General features: G+C 32.2%; 8 protein-coding genes across 8 annotated transcripts; 5 read left to right on the top strand and 3 right to left on the bottom strand.

Annotated features, from left to right (window-relative positions):
• Positions 1 to 179: 179 nt before the first annotated feature.
• On the bottom strand, positions 180 to 1101 carry BX664DRAFT_327335 (uncharacterized protein). Its single transcript, XM_051544392.1, has one exon. It carries the CDS (start codon positions 981 to 983, stop codon positions 342 to 344), a length of 642 nt encoding a protein of 213 aa, XP_051400919.1. The 5' UTR covers positions 984 to 1101; the 3' UTR covers positions 180 to 341.
• Positions 1102 to 1469: 368 nt separating this feature from the next.
• Positions 1470 to 3094, top strand: BX664DRAFT_327334 (uncharacterized protein). Its single transcript, XM_051544391.1, has 8 exons — positions 1470 to 1643; positions 1737 to 1768; positions 1839 to 1910; positions 2012 to 2305; positions 2371 to 2445; positions 2523 to 2669; positions 2731 to 2817; positions 2874 to 3094. The coding sequence occupies exons 1-8, from the start codon at positions 1502 to 1504 to the stop codon at positions 3051 to 3053; spliced, it is 1029 nt and encodes a 342-aa protein (XP_051400918.1). The 5' UTR covers positions 1470 to 1501; the 3' UTR covers positions 3054 to 3094.
• Positions 3095 to 3297: 203 nt separating this feature from the next.
• On the top strand, positions 3298 to 5671 carry BX664DRAFT_327331 (Sds3-like-domain-containing protein). Its single transcript, XM_051544390.1, has 8 exons — positions 3298 to 4266; positions 4383 to 4497; positions 4656 to 4711; positions 4784 to 4935; positions 4996 to 5092; positions 5163 to 5264; positions 5348 to 5412; positions 5504 to 5671. Exons 1-8 carry the CDS (start codon positions 3399 to 3401, stop codon positions 5549 to 5551), a joined length of 1503 nt encoding a protein of 500 aa, XP_051400917.1. The 5' UTR covers positions 3298 to 3398; the 3' UTR covers positions 5552 to 5671.
• Positions 5672 to 5892: 221 nt separating this feature from the next.
• On the top strand, positions 5893 to 6664 carry BX664DRAFT_384030 (uncharacterized protein; the record flags this gene model as incomplete). The annotated part of the gene is made up of 3 exons (XM_051549157.1): positions 5893 to 6276; positions 6333 to 6451; positions 6523 to 6664. The coding sequence occupies 3 exons, from the start codon at positions 5893 to 5895 to the stop codon at positions 6662 to 6664; spliced, it is 645 nt and encodes a 214-aa protein (XP_051400916.1).
• A 463-nt stretch (positions 6665 to 7127) lies between these two features.
• Positions 7128 to 8903, bottom strand: BX664DRAFT_293536 (hexokinase-domain-containing protein). The gene is made up of 4 exons (XM_051542051.1): positions 8715 to 8903; positions 8228 to 8658; positions 8048 to 8141; positions 7128 to 7989 (listed from the first exon to the last, which is right to left on the bottom strand). The coding sequence occupies exons 1-4, from the start codon at positions 8875 to 8877 to the stop codon at positions 7286 to 7288; spliced, it is 1392 nt and encodes a 463-aa protein (XP_051400915.1). The 5' UTR covers positions 8878 to 8903; the 3' UTR covers positions 7128 to 7285.
• Positions 8904 to 10022: 1119 nt separating this feature from the next.
• On the top strand, positions 10023 to 11028 carry BX664DRAFT_327329 (uncharacterized protein). The gene has a single exon (XM_051544389.1). The coding sequence runs from the start codon at positions 10055 to 10057 to the stop codon at positions 10796 to 10798; it is 744 nt and encodes a 247-aa protein (XP_051400914.1). The 5' UTR covers positions 10023 to 10054; the 3' UTR covers positions 10799 to 11028.
• On the bottom strand, positions 11029 to 12406 carry BX664DRAFT_327326 (uncharacterized protein). Its single transcript, XM_051544388.1, has 5 exons — positions 12314 to 12406; positions 12118 to 12214; positions 11555 to 12011; positions 11357 to 11491; positions 11029 to 11299 (listed from the first exon to the last, which is right to left on the bottom strand). Exons 3-5 carry the CDS (start codon positions 12009 to 12011, stop codon positions 11088 to 11090), a joined length of 804 nt encoding a protein of 267 aa, XP_051400913.1. The 5' UTR covers positions 12118 to 12214; positions 12314 to 12406; the 3' UTR covers positions 11029 to 11087.
• A 687-nt stretch (positions 12407 to 13093) lies between these two features.
• On the top strand, positions 13094 to 14111 carry BX664DRAFT_276736 (40S ribosomal protein S24). The gene is made up of 3 exons (XM_051541337.1): positions 13094 to 13145; positions 13524 to 13805; positions 13868 to 14111. The coding sequence occupies exons 1-3, from the start codon at positions 13143 to 13145 to the stop codon at positions 13979 to 13981; spliced, it is 399 nt and encodes a 132-aa protein (XP_051400912.1). The 5' UTR covers positions 13094 to 13142; the 3' UTR covers positions 13982 to 14111.
• The last annotated feature ends 174 nt before the right edge of the window (positions 14112 to 14285 follow it).

Here is a 14285-nt window from a genome sequence, read left to right as displayed (position 1 = left end):
TATGCTGCGGAAAGAATCAACCCATTGTTGTCCGTTATTCTATATAAAAAAAAAAAATCATCTCATAGATAAGCGGCCATCCAAATGGATAAATTTCCCGTTGAGAAAAATGTCGCCAATTTCACGTTCTTGTTCGTCTTATTGACTGCATAAATTTTTATAGTAAATTGAATCTTGACTGCATCTTTTACAAGATATTATTCATGTATTATTTATTATTTATAAGATTTGAATGATTGAAGGGGGGTTGATGCATACATCATCTGTATATCATATAATATATGTATATATTTATATATAAAGAATGGGGTGGATAGAAAAATAAAATTTCATTATCATATTCAATGGCGGCGCCGTATGTTGTTTTGGCGATGTTGGTGTCGTACGAATCGATGAATTCTGTAACGCCGAGGTGATTTTTTCTTTTTAATCGCAACCACAATATTATCATGATCGACATCATCATCATCATTAGGATATTCTTTTTCTCTTTTTTTGATCATGTATCTCTTTGATGGATGATATTTGGTTTTATATCGTTGATGAGAAGAACTCTTGTATTGGGACCAAAGATCATCAATATCATCATCATCATCATCATCATTATTATTTATGGTCTCGAATCCTACCGTCGCCGAATCCCGCCGTTTGCCTTTTTTGGGTGGAATCAATTTTCTTTTTGATGTTCGATGACAACAACGAAGGATGACTGATGATTTTTTGTTATCTTTAACAATATCTGAATACAAAAGCTGAGGTACTTGCTTCTGTTCGTCCATGATGATTGTCCAATCATTGATGTTATTCACTGAACAAGTTGTTATTGTCAAAGGTCGATCATCCGGTACAAGATCATCATCGTGGATCCAATGCCATTCGTCGAATGTTAAGGAATGTAAAGGGGGAAAATCATCTAGAGTAAAAGTCAAACATAATTGATCATACCAATACTGTCCAATTAATTTATTTACTAGATGTGCCATGATTGAAAGAACTTTGATGATTTAAAAGTTGTCTTTTTTTTTTTTAATAAAACAAGAAAAAGCATAAAAAAGAAAGAGAAAAAAAGTTCATAAGTGTTATATATATATATATATATATATATATATATCATGCTCTAAAGTCATCTCGACTGGTGATGATCCACGTTGCTTGATCAATTGATCACGTCTACAACCATCAAACCTCTGACTCATGTGAAAAAGAAGAAATAACTGCTGATAGTGGATTAACTTCCCTTCTTTCTTTTTTTTTTTTTTATGATGATATGATGATAGTGTAAAGATTGCCTTCAATTTATCCAAAATATTCTTTTTCTTTCAAAAGAGAACAAGATGTTACATGATTCTTAAAAAAAAAACAAGGCTTCATGATTTCTCTATTATATGTAATGTGTGCAACTTAGAGAACTGAGCTTGAAAAATGTCTATTTCCCTTGCTAACCATCATTTTTTTTTAATCGTTTTTTCCCTCTTTCCAATTTTTTTTCCCTTTGAATCCAATGGCACAGATAACTGACGAAAACGTGACTCAACAAAAGTCAAACAACAACGAGCAAAGTGGACAAGTCGTTGTTAATACAGAAATTATTGACAGTGATGTAGATGAATCCGATCAGGAAGAATTGGAACACAATGAGGAAGGTAAAACAGTCAATTCTTGGCAGCGAAGAAAAAAAAAAAAAAAAAAAAAACCGTGACATACATATTATATTCTGAATACTTTTTTTTTTTTAGATGTCCTTGACGATTATCCACGAGATGCCGAGGTATGAAACGACTTCACACGTCTTTATGTATTGTTCTCGATTCACTCCTTTCTTTTTGCATATATTATAGGATATCGATCTTATTCATTTACGCATCAGTAGTATTCCAGCTTTACAGTTGGAACGATTCCCTAACGTACAGGTAAAAAAAAAAAAAAAAAAAAAAAGTGAACATATTGGAAGAAGAGGAAGCGACCCACAATATATGCTGAACTAACCAAATCATCTGGACTATTTCTATAGCGTATTTGTCTTCGTCAAAACTTCATTATTGATATTGAAGGTTTAGAAAGCGTTCCCGACTTGAAAGAATTGGACTTATATGATAACAAGATATCGCATATCAAAGGATTAAATCATCTGAGTCAATTGACTAGTTTGGACCTCTCCTTCAACAAGATTAAGCACATCAAGCATTTGGAAAATCTTACTAATGTCACGGATTTATACTTTGTCAGTAACAAAATCTCCAAGATTGAAAACTTGGATAGTTTTGTCAATGTGACCAACTTGGAACTTGGGGCGAACCGTATTAGGGTGATTATTAAAATATTATAACTTGACGATGGTTTGACTCAGTCTATATTATATATATTTTTTAGGTGATCGAAAACTTGGATCATTTGGTGAATTTGCGGGAACTCTGGTTAGGAAAGAACAAAATTACAAAACTAGAGGTAAATATATTTGAAAGTTATGATGATGATGATGATGAAATGACTAACTTGATTTACTATTGTTATTATCATCATAGAATTTGAGTAGTTTGAAAAATTTGCGGTTATTGAGCATTCAAAGCAATCGACTGACGAAGATTGAAGGATTAGAAGAATTGGAAAATCTGGAAGAATTATATCTTAGTCACAATGCCATTGAAAAGATCGAAGGATTAGATAAGAATGTAAATGAAAAAAAAAAGTTATGTAAGAATGAGATGATTAACCTTTTTTTTTTTTAAATAGATCAATTTGACAACATTGGATGTTGCTATGAATCGATTGACAAAGATTGAAAACATTCATCATTTGACAAAATTGGAAGAATTCTGGGTAAAGATAATGATTGCGATGATCCATCATGAATACTAATCTAAAGGTCTTAATAGGCAAATGGCAATCAATTTGGAAATGAATGTTTTGATCAACTATCACAAGAATTGGGCAATACCAAAAGTTTGGAAACGGTATATCTTGAAGGGAATCCAATGCAAACCAACAACCGAGCAACTTATAGGAACAAAGTTAGATTAGCATTACCTGATATCAAACAAATTGATGCCAATTGATTCAATAAAAGATGAACGGAGTTTATTAGTTACGATGCATACAGCTTTCTTTTTCCTTTTTTTTTTTTTTTTTTTTGACCAAACTTAATAGTTTGTGGCTGGCGACGGACATTAGAATTTTCTTTCTCCATTCACTCACATACACTCTTTTTTTTTTTCCCTTCTCATAGCCCTCGTCATTTTTTTTTTTTTTGTCTTTTCACTTCTTTTCTTCCCTTTTCTTTCATTCTTTTTTTCCTTTCTTTTTTTTTTCTTTTTAAAGTCAATATTCAAATAGTTTTACATTTTAGTTACTTTCGTTTTTTTTTTTTTACTTTTTATTCTTTTGTTATTTACTCTTATTCAATGCCATTAGCTTCAATGCTGGAAACGAACAAACCTTTTATCTTTACTTCACACTCAAATGGGTCTTCTACTGAACTGCCTTCTCCTACAAACAAGTCTACTTTACAAAGACCAGTCCACAATTCAACTACAAACCATACAAAACTACCGTCACCTTCTCCTGTAGATCGTGGTCTTTACTATTCTTCTTCTTCCGTATCAAAGGATTTGGATTCTCAACAGGAAACTTCTCATCAACCTCATATGAATCCACATTATCAAAATCAACAAACTTCTCGACCAAATGGTTATATCTATCCAACAACAACTTCTACACCAAAAACTCCTCATGAAGACATACCTTCTTATTCTAATCAACAGTATCAGCACTCCTCCCCTACTATACCGGCGAATACACCTCTTCCTCCTCCTTCTTCTTTAACACCAACGTCTACTTCTCCTTCTACTACCTCTGCTACTACTTCTTCAACCATCGTTAAGGTTCAACAGTCTTTGTCTTTCTCATCACCACCACCCACTGGTACTCATCAAGTCTCTTCCCTCTCTTCTCCTACTTTAAACGACAACCGTAGCTCTCAAGTGTCACATCAAGTTTTACCTCCTATGGACCATCATCAGTTAGGAAACGTAAAAATGGAAGATTCTGAAGTGGTATCATTCAACTCAACTTCACACTTGACCGCACCTCATCTTTTGACTTCTTCACCACCTGCACTATCAACCTCTACCACCTTACCAAAAATTGGATCAGTACCTCTATCTACTCCCACTACAACTACTCCAAATAATACCACTGGTTCTTTGACAGCAATAGTAACGTCTGAACCCATTTTAACATCAACAAAAACTATTGCACAAGACGAAGAAGGTAAAAGTTGGAAGAATTGGCGGGTTTTTATCAATGAAATATATATATGTACTTATCAATTCTCTTTATCAATTCTCTCTCTTTTTTTTTTTTGTTTTTGTTTTTATTATATATAGTTGATTCTGGTTATTTTGATAGTAGTGCCACAGATAATAAACGGGTGAAACGACGAAAAGAACTGAATCAACGTATCGAATATCTGAATAATGATTTTATTCAAAACAAAGAAAGGTAAATGAAAAAAGAAAAAAAATAGGAAAGGAGAAGATAACAAAATGGAATTTCTCTCTTTTGTTGAAAATATATATATATATATCTGTGTGTGTGTAACAAAAGGGGGTTTACCAAAAAAAAAAAATAATTGAACATTCTCTTCTTTCTCTTCTTAGGATATTTTCGGAAAAACTATTAGCAACTCAAAATGAAATCAGTCAAGCTCACAATAGTAAGTTATTTACTATCGTCAAGAAAAGAAAAGTTTGACATTTTTTTTTTTTTGGATGATGTATTTCTATAGATACCCATAGGCAATATAAGGAAGGATTAATATTATTGGAATCGATTCGACAAAAGACAATTGAAGATGGACGTTTACTACGGGATTATCAAACTCAAGTGACTGATAAACAATTTACATTAGAAATCCATCGTGCTGAAGAAGAATACTTGGTAAAGTCTATGAACATTTTTTTTTATCTATATGTATTAACCTTTTATACTTACTATTAGGCTGAAAAACATGAAGTACGGGAGAAGTTATTTGCAGTATTGGAAGAAAAGCGACGAAGACTCAAAGAAGAAAAGGATAATTGTGATTTAGCTTATGGTAAAAAATATATATATATATATAAATGGGATAAAAGACATTATTACTTAATACTTTTATTCAACTATAGATGTTGTGATGGAATCTCAAACTAGAATGAACAAACGAAGTTTACGAAAACGTGGGATGGACAATGGTGATAATAAACTCAACAAACGAAAACAAGTGTCAGATATCCTTTTTATTATTATTATATTTATGTTCGAATGTATGATTTTTAGTTATCCTTAACCTTTTTTTTTTTTTTTTTTTTACGCCCGACATTGATATTCAGACTCAAGGATGAAGAAGTATTTGATGATTTACAGGCAATGCGAAATGTAAAGTGTTATGCATATTATTGATAAAAAAAAAAAAAAAAGACATCCCCCATGTTAACTAATAAAAAAAAAATGTTTTATATTTGTATAGGGTTTGACAAACCAGGTGAAGAAACCAACTTCACACAAGAAGAAATGAACAAATTTGATCTTTTCCCTACTTTTTTTATTGTTTTCCTTTTTTTTTTTCTGATGATATCCCTCTTCCTTTTTTTTAATATAGTCTTCTTTCCTACCTTTATACAATTTTTTTTTTTTTATTATAGTTTTCTTTATATTGTTTCTTTTCGTTTTATACTTTGTAAATAAATCATTCACTTCTTATTTGAAACCTTACGTCTCTTTTTCTAAGACATTGATGTCGGATATATTTCATTTGTTTGAAACTTCACATCTACCATAAATCCCATCTAATTTATTGATCATTTCTTTACTTTTTTTTTGATTATTATATTTTCTTTATTACAATAAATATATATAATGGCTAGTCCTAATTTTCCACCTACTTTTCCTACTGTAGCCAGTTTTGTAAGTGATTGGCATGTTCGTGTGACATGGATTGCGTTTTCTACACTTTTTGTTATTTGGGGTGTTTGTTGGATGGCACGGCATTGTTTTGGCTCATCCGATGAATTGGCAAACATGAATGTTGCTGGTGTTGCACCTCAATCCAATCAACCTGTCATTACTGCAACGCCTGATCCTACTGCTGGTGGGGTGGCTGCGGCTGGTGCTGGTGCTGCGGCTGGTACAACGGATCCTACTGCTAATCCTGAAGCAGGTGCTCAATCTTCTTCAGCACCCAGTAATCCTGCTGCTGCCAAATTACTTGAATCTACTCCTCCATGGGGTCAACATATTTTCGTAAGTCGAATCATCCCTTGTTTTATTATTATTACTTACTATAATTTTTTTTAAAGCATCGTATGAATCGTGGTCATAATCTGATTCGTGATCTTTTATTCATGCTGCTTTGTGTTCTTGTCTTGAATACATTTGCACGTGGTTCCACTCGAGCTGTCATGATTATTGCTTGGTTGTAAGTATTCAAATCGAACAAAAAAAGGAAAGTCTAAACTTTTTTTATTTATTTTTTTTTTATTTTTCAAGATTTGTTGCCTTCGCTATTGTCTTCTTATTTGTTGAATCAGTCTTTAATCATCACTTTATTCAATTGTCATACACGGTGATCTTTTATGCACTTGCTCTTGCCATTCTTGGTTTGGCATTTGCTTATGGATTTTCTTATTAGTCACTCTCGTCTTTTGATATATTACTACTTATTACTATGATGATTGTCTAACGACTTTTTTTTTTTAATTTCATTGTTGGACTTTTTTTTTTTTGAATCCTAATGAATAATAAATAATGATTCTTCTTTCTTTCTTTTTTTTTTTTTTTTTTTTTTTTTGGAATAATGAGATGATGAACAGAAGAACAAATGATATGCTATGACACAAATCAGCCAGAACTGGTTTATTCCAAATAAGTGCGCATCATGTTGAATCTTCATGACTAAAAGAGAATTTATAGAAAAATCACCATTATCCATCGTTTTTCCACAGTAATTTCCCTCCCAAAAAAAATAAAAATAAAAGATAATCAGTCTTTACAGAAACTTATAAACTACATTGAAAAGATCCAGTAGAGCAAGTCAGAGAGTTTATTGATATAGCTAATGAATGATACGAATCAAAAAAAAAAAAAGGAGGACACTGTTTTGTACAAAGTGATGATTGATGTATACAAAATGTAGTAATAGATATAAAAAAAAAAAACATATAATAAAATAAAATAAAAAAAAACGGAAGTAGGGATCCAGCCGAAAAAAAAAAATAAAAGTTGTATGGAGGGTATCACCAATCAAAAGAGATCAAGAAGAGGTGGCAGCTTTGTGAGCAACCATAGCAACAATAGCAGCACCGAAACCAGAACCATCCTTGGCCAAAGCAAACTTGATACGATTTTGAATCGAGTCACCAAAGAGTTCCTTCAACGCAATGATCATATTGTTTTCAAAACCAGGTAAGAATTCATAGACTGAACCATCAATAGCCACCACAGAAGGACGATCAATGTCACCAGTATGAGACAATACAGCAGCAATACCAGCAGCCGACAATCGAGCAGCACGACGAGCAACTAAATCACAGATATGTTTGACAATTTGCCGATCTTCCAAGGTGGTTGTTTCAATTTGTAAGACATCTTGAAGAATATGTTCCGTTGAAGCCAAAGCAGGCGTATTGTCGGCAATAATAGTTGTCATGTAAGCGGTTTCAAAACCCCATTGTTTATTCAAATCAGCAGATGATTGGCCATTGAATAACATCCATTGATCTACCAAATGAAGCATGGCATTACGTACTATTTCACCAAGATACATTCCAGAAATTTGTTTTTCAAAGATTTGTTGACGAGGGTTGATTGATTCTCTGTCCAATTTATTATCATATATCGTCAAGGGTAAAACACGACGTTCATTATCGAAAGCACCCCATTCCATGTTGATCACCATATCATCGAATTGTTTTTCAGTCTTCCATTTCTTAATACCAGTTGCTTTTTCGTAATAACCTATAGAGCTAAAGTTTAGTTTCCACAAATCCTGTTTTTATTTGCATGGATAACTTACAAGCATTTGTTCCAGTTCCCAAGATAACACCAATAGTAGTTTCAGGATGAAGATAAGTATGAGCCATCAAGGTACCAACTGTATCATTAACAATCTTTTCAAAAAAAAAAAATTAAAAAAAAAGATTCTATTCTATTGCCATTTACATTCCCTTTTTTTTTTTAAAAAAAAAAAACTTACAGCAGCAATATTAACATTAAGATTTTTCCGTAAAAAGGCATCTTGTAACATAACTACGACATCCTTGTTGATAGCACCAGAACAATTGAATCCTTTTGTCCAATGCATCAAAGTACCACGATTAATAGCTGTTTGTAACACTGGGAAAGAGAAAGTAAAGCCTAATTGAAGAGCTTCGTCCAAATGATCAGAGCCATGTTCTGAAATAAAGTTGTCGACACAGTCAGCAATGAAATCACACAAATGTCTCATTTCACCCTTCTTGAGTTGATCAGAGACAACATACTTTTGTTGATGAACAGAGAATTTCCCTTGACCTTCCAAATGGAATTCACATACACGAAGATTGGTACCACCCAAGTCCAAAGCCATATATCTTCCAGTTTCTTTACCTGTAGGACGTCCAGTAACAAAACTAGGAATCATAGGAACTAATGAAAAAGTATAAGTAATATGATTTTTTTTTCTTTATTATTATTATTATTACCTGTTGCACCTTCATGATCCAAACCTTTATCCATTTCTTCATTGAATTGTTTAATGATAGTTCGGATGCGATCTGTAGTAACAGTTAATTCTTGAGTTAATTTTGCCAAAATGTCTTCGACTTCAGTTGAAGATAAACGACGAGTAGAATAAGGGAAGACCATAATAATATATTATACAGAGAAAGAAAGGAAAAAAAAAAAAAAAAAAGAAAGAAAGAAAGAACGGGAAAAAAAGAGGGAAAAAAAAATCAAGAAAAAAAAAAAAAAAAGATGGAGCTGGAGACGAAACATGACCTTTTGTACCACCAAAAAAAGACTCCAATCTGTCCCTTTATTACAAAATGTACCACGTTCTTCCGTTTTTTCAGTTTTCTCCCAAGTATCCAACCCCACCTTTTTGTTTTGAATTCTATCTAAAAGTCAATCATTTTTTAATAATTTTTTTTTTTACTTTTTATCTTTTTTCATATAATAATATATAATATTATTTATTCTTTTCCTTTCTTTCTTTCTTTCTTTCTTTCAATAATCATCATTCATATACACTAATCTTTTCCCGTTTTTCCCGAAAATATCATTTACAATTCTTTTTTAAACATCTCTTTCTCCGTCTCAAAGATACTTATTTTTTCCCGTCTTCAAATTTGTACCACTCCACCATTTTCAAACAATAAGAAATGTCCCTTTCCATCTCTTTTTTCTAACACAAACGATCAAGGAAATGTCATCATTAATAAAAAAAAAAAAAAAGTGAAGTAGATTAAATTCAACGGAAGGTATTAAATCACTGGTATAATTCATAATCCAGTTGCCTTAATTTGTTATCTACCATATTCCATGATAATTTGATAGCTATATATATATATATATAAAGAAAAGGTATACAACATCATCATCATCATCTATTATAATTAATAGTCAGTTATCAGAAGATGACACGTATCAAGTTTGAGTTTTCTCCTTAGTTACCGTGTTTGTTACAGAATGTACAAAAAAAAAAAAAATAGTAATTAAAAAAAAAAAGGATGTTGTATGGATGATGATGATGATAGGGCATCAACTATTGGTTTCTATTATAAAATATGATACCTAAGATAATAATATAGTTAAAAAAGTAAACAATCCTGTAATTTGATGTGCTTCAAAGAAAACAAAACCCAACATTTTCCTTTACCTATTTCTGGAAAGGAATAGCGGGGAGTTAATGAGACATTCAAAACTTTTCTCCTTACTTTTTTCATTTTGCCACCATTCATAAAAAGGGCACTTTTTTTTTGATTCTTTTATTTTTTTTTTTGTTTTATTATTTTTTTTTTTATTATTATTATTATTTATCATTATGCTTCGAGTTTCTTCTATTCTTCAATTACAAACTATATGGGAAAGTTTACCTTCTCAATCAATCTCATCCAATGTCAGTGTAAAAGATATTATTGATACTACTATTGTTAATTCATTGGAAGAAACATCATCACCACAATCATCTTCTTCTATAAAATCATCATTATCATCATCATCATCATCATCTTTACCAGCATCTCCATCTGTGCATAGTTGTGATGCGAGTACCTCTCATCCTTTGGTGGTACCTGAACCTGTCAACTCCGCTGCATTGTTGTTATCTGTACCAGAGATTGATCAAGAAAAACAAAAGGAATCATCATCATTACCATCCTCTTCTACCAAAGTTGATCCAAGACAAAATAATAAACAATCAAAATCAACTCCAACTGATATACCTCCTCTACCAACAAAGAAAATCACGCCTCCACCTGTGCCTGCCAAAGATGATAAAAAATATCTTATGAAAATCAATAACAAAATCGGAGACATGAATAAAGTTCATGATGCAAAAGAAAATCCTCGCTTTTTGGCGTCCCGAACGGTCCATACACCTCCTGCTTCTATACATTCATTTGCCATTGCTCCTACCAATCAATTGATCTCTGGTGCCAACAAGGCTTTACGTCGTGAATCATCCAAATTGAATTTGAGAAGAAAAAGTTTATCCAAGAAATTGAAAAAGGCTGTCTCCAATATCAAGTTGAATGCAAATGAATCCTCCAATACTATCATCCATTAACTTCTTTTCATCCCCTTCTCAAGATTAATAGAGAAAAGAAGATGGAAGGGGAATCAATCATCTCCCGTTTTCATCTTTAACATTTTTTTTTTATTTGTCGTACTATTACATTTAAGTTCTATTATCATTATTATTATTTACTATTATCTATCCATCAAACTCCAATCACAAAATTTTTATTTATATATATATATACAATAAAGGCAACTTTTTTTTTATATTAAAAATTCATCCACCATACTATTTTATATTATACACATCTAATTCATTTCTAATAACCATGATGGTGTCAATAAGGAGTCATCGATAATCCATCCACACCATTTGCTTGAGCCTGGGGACACTCCTTACAAGTAAACAACAATGTCTTCAAACCCACCACTTCTTCGCGCAGCATGATCACCTGTTGTTGCAGTTTTTCATTTTCTTCCGAAAATAATTCAACATTGTTCTGCATTTGTGCAAGCCATTCCTTTTTCTTTTGACGACATTTCGATGCAGCTAGATAAAAAAGAGAGAGTGATCAATCAACATTCCATCTTTTTTTTATTTGATTACCTTTTCTATTCTTTTCCAAAAAGAGTTGTCGCTTAATATCTTCTCTTTCCATCTGTGGTTGTTGACCTTCCTCTTGTTGATGTTTGTATGCTGTGGTTGGTGATACAGATGGAGTTTTGATATTCTGTGTCATCTCTATAAAAGTACAATGCCCGAGTCAGTTAATAATATAACAAATGAAACTTTTTTTTAATTTACCTGGTTTACTGGGGTGGATGGACGGGTACTCCGCATGTATTGTTGATGATGATGATGGTGCTGGTAAGGATGTTCTAAAACAAGAGCCCGAGTTTTCATACATCCTCGATTCTATTGGTTTCCATGTTGTATAAGAAGACAAACCAAAAGTAGTAGACCAAGAGAGTGAAGCAATAGGAGGGATAATACCAGTAGATGTTTTAGGATGATGGTGATGATGATGATAATAATAATGATGATAATGTTGTTGTTGCTGTTGATGGATCCAGTCATGTGATGAGTTTGTTGCACAATGGGGTAATGTTGTATTTACAGTCAGGGATGGTGGGTACAAACCTTCTGATGCTATGTTTCCACTATTTGTTGACCGCATCATAGTGTTTTGACTGGAATGTATTTGCGATTGTTGTTCTTCAAGTTTGATTTCACCTGATGTATCCGCGTTTTGTAATCCCATCTAAAATAGAAAAAAAAAAAAAAGAAAAGAGAAAAAGAAACAAACATATGAATAATCATCATTATGTTTTTTTTTTTTTTTCATTCTTGCCTATATTTTTTCATACCCGACCATATAAGGTAATGTCTGTCAGGAAAGAAAACAAAAAGAGAGTTTGATAGAGTCAGTGAAACCAGTAGACAGGATGGAATGTTCAAAATGACCTAATTCATACATAAACAAAATAATAAAATAAAAAATCAGCATAAACAAATGATTTCATATATAATGCCAAAGATATATCAATGTGAGTTACTACATACATTTCCAATAACCCGTCATCAAACCTATTAACACATCCAAAATCAATCTTACCATGTTGTGAACCATAAGTTAATATTCATGTTGTTGAAACATGGGTTTGTAAGGAAAAAAAAAAGGGAGAAGAAAAACGAAAAAAAAAAAATAAGATCATCGCTTTCTTTCTTAAAAAAGAATTTGGCTGCGGTGGTTGAAAATATGTTATGATCATATTTTATATGATGATGGTATGCCTTACTATTTGGTAATGTGAAAGAAGATTTCGAAATGAATACTCACAACAACATAATGGAAGACATTATACTGACTGTCTTCAGTCCCGTAAAATTCAAACTGAAAGATAATTATGGAGAGGGGGGGGGGAATCATCCGTCAACCAATTATCCATCATCATTTGTCATCACATGTAAATCCTTCAACAACATCATTATTCCATCATCATTCACTGCCATTCATATATTATAACAACCTTGTCAGTATTCTTTTGATTAAAAATATTCGAGTGATTCAATGATGATTTACCAATATAATTATATGTTAGAAATTACGTTCGGTTCATCTTTTTTTTTTTTTTTTTTTACTGATTATAACACATCATTGAAAAAGAATATATATATGCTGTTTTCCTATTATGCATTTTTAAATTATCAAAACCTTCGTTTTTTTTTTTTTTTTTTTTTGGACGAATGAATGAACAGGCCAAATCAAAGTGAGGGAAATGATGGCGGTAGTTGAAAAATGTGCGGACAGTCGAGATTTTTTTTTTTCCTTCATCAAGCTTCAGAAACCTCCAAGTGGTTTGATTCCTTCTCTTTTTTACACATATCCATTATGGTACGTAACAAAGATAGTACAGACGATGTTTATTTGACAGACAGAAGGAAAGAATACAAGATGAAATGAATAATTCAACTAGAAAGAATGGATGGATGGATGAATGGGTTAGATAGATAGATGGATGGATGTACCTTTTTTTTTTCGCTTTCTACAATAATGAACTAAAAAAAAAAAAAAAGAATCACCAATGTATACCACTATAACGACCTTAATAAAAACAACGATAACCAATCAACTCATAACGACAATAACAACGACAAACCATCTTGAATACTATTATTTCCTTCTGTCTAAATAGAATAATCATTGTCCACATATGAAATTTTTTTTTATTGATACTCACTTTTTTTTTATTATCTCATTTTATCACTCTAGGCCGACGCTTCTTCTGTCACCATCCGTACTCGCAAGTTCCTTACCAACCGTTTACTCCAACGTAAGCAAATGGTCGTTGATGTTATCCATCCCGGTCTTGCCAACTTGTCTCGTGAAGAACTCCGTGAAAAGCTTGCCAAGATGTACAAGACTGACAAGGAAGTTGTCTCTGTCTTTGGTTTCAAGACTCATTTTGGTGGTGGTCGTACTACTGGTTTTGGTTTGATCTACGATTCTGTTGAAGCTTTGAAGAAGTTTGAACCCAAGTACCGTCTCGTTCGTGTAAGTTTGGAATAAATAAATAAAAAAAAATAGTGGATGACTTAAACTATTATTATCTATAGATTGGTTTGGCTGAAGCTCCAAAGGGTGGTCGCAAGCAACGCAAGGAAAAGAAGAACCGTGCCAAGAAGTTCCGTGGTACCAAGAAGGCTGCTGCCAGCGGTGGCAAGAAATAGACATCTTATCTCTTCGATCCAATTACAACTGTTGTTTTCAATACATCTTTATTCTTCTTTTGTCTTTTTATGTGTTTATTAATTGATGCTTGTTATTGAATAAATCACAAAGGACTGTTTTGAACCTATCTTTGTTTTTTTTTTTTTGTATGTATCTTTTCTCTCTCTCTCTCTTTCTCTGTGTGTGTGTGTTTGTGTGGTATATGATTAGATGTTGTACATCGATAAATGATAATTTATATGTTATGGGTGATGATACGTTTATTTGTTTGCATGATGATTGTATTTCCACTATATCTGTTCA

The sequence above is a fragment of the Halteromyces radiatus genome (assembly GCF_025201355.1).
Source record: "Halteromyces radiatus strain CBS 162.75 chromosome Unknown BX664scaffold_3, whole genome shotgun sequence".
NCBI classification, from domain to species: Eukaryota; Fungi; Mucoromycota; class Mucoromycetes; order Mucorales; family Cunninghamellaceae; genus Halteromyces; species Halteromyces radiatus.
This window is presented reverse-complemented; position numbering and strand designations above follow the sequence as displayed.

Excerpts from the sequence above, each read along its gene's own strand:
- BX664DRAFT_327335 (XM_051544392.1), bottom strand. The coding sequence starts at position 983 with ATGGCACATCTAGTAAATAAATTAATTGGACAGTATTGGTATGATCAA.
- BX664DRAFT_327334 (XM_051544391.1), top strand. The coding sequence starts at position 1,502 with ATGGCACAGATAACTGACGAAAACGTGACTCAACAAAAGTCAAACAAC. Across the intron at positions 2,446-2,522 it reads ACAAAATTACAAAACTAGAG|AATTTGAGTAGTTTGAAAAA; the intron begins GTAAATATATTT and ends TTATCATCATAG. Across the intron at positions 2,670-2,730 it reads TCGAAGGATTAGATAAGAAT|ATCAATTTGACAACATTGGA; the intron begins GTAAATGAAAAA and ends TTTTTTAAATAG.
- BX664DRAFT_327331 (XM_051544390.1), top strand. The coding sequence starts at position 3,399 with ATGCCATTAGCTTCAATGCTGGAAACGAACAAACCTTTTATCTTTACT. Across the intron at positions 4,267-4,382 it reads TATTGCACAAGACGAAGAAG|TTGATTCTGGTTATTTTGAT; the intron begins GTAAAAGTTGGA and ends TATTATATATAG. Across the intron at positions 5,093-5,162 it reads TAATTGTGATTTAGCTTATG|ATGTTGTGATGGAATCTCAA; the intron begins GTAAAAAATATA and ends ATTCAACTATAG.
- BX664DRAFT_293536 (XM_051542051.1), bottom strand. The coding sequence starts at position 8,877 with ATGGTCTTCCCTTATTCTACTCGTCGTTTATCTTCAACTGAAGTCGAA. Across the intron at positions 8,142-8,227 it reads TTAATGTTAATATTGCTGCT|ATTGTTAATGATACAGTTGG; the intron begins GTAAGTTTTTTT and ends TTTTTTGAAAAG. Across the intron at positions 7,990-8,047 it reads GGGAACTGGAACAAATGCTT|GTTATTACGAAAAAGCAACT; the intron begins GTAAGTTATCCA and ends TTAGCTCTATAG.
- BX664DRAFT_327329 (XM_051544389.1), top strand. The coding sequence starts at position 10,055 with ATGCTTCGAGTTTCTTCTATTCTTCAATTACAAACTATATGGGAAAGT.
- BX664DRAFT_327326 (XM_051544388.1), bottom strand. The coding sequence starts at position 12,011 with ATGGGATTACAAAACGCGGATACATCAGGTGAAATCAAACTTGAAGAA. Across the intron at positions 11,492-11,554 it reads CATCCACCCCAGTAAACCAG|AGATGACACAGAATATCAAA; the intron begins GTAAATTAAAAA and ends GTACTTTTATAG. Across the intron at positions 11,300-11,356 it reads TTTGGAAAAGAATAGAAAAG|CTGCATCGAAATGTCGTCAA; the intron begins GTAATCAAATAA and ends TTTTTTATCTAG.
- BX664DRAFT_276736 (XM_051541337.1), top strand. Across the intron at positions 13,806-13,867 it reads CCAAGTACCGTCTCGTTCGT|ATTGGTTTGGCTGAAGCTCC; the intron begins GTAAGTTTGGAA and ends TATTATCTATAG.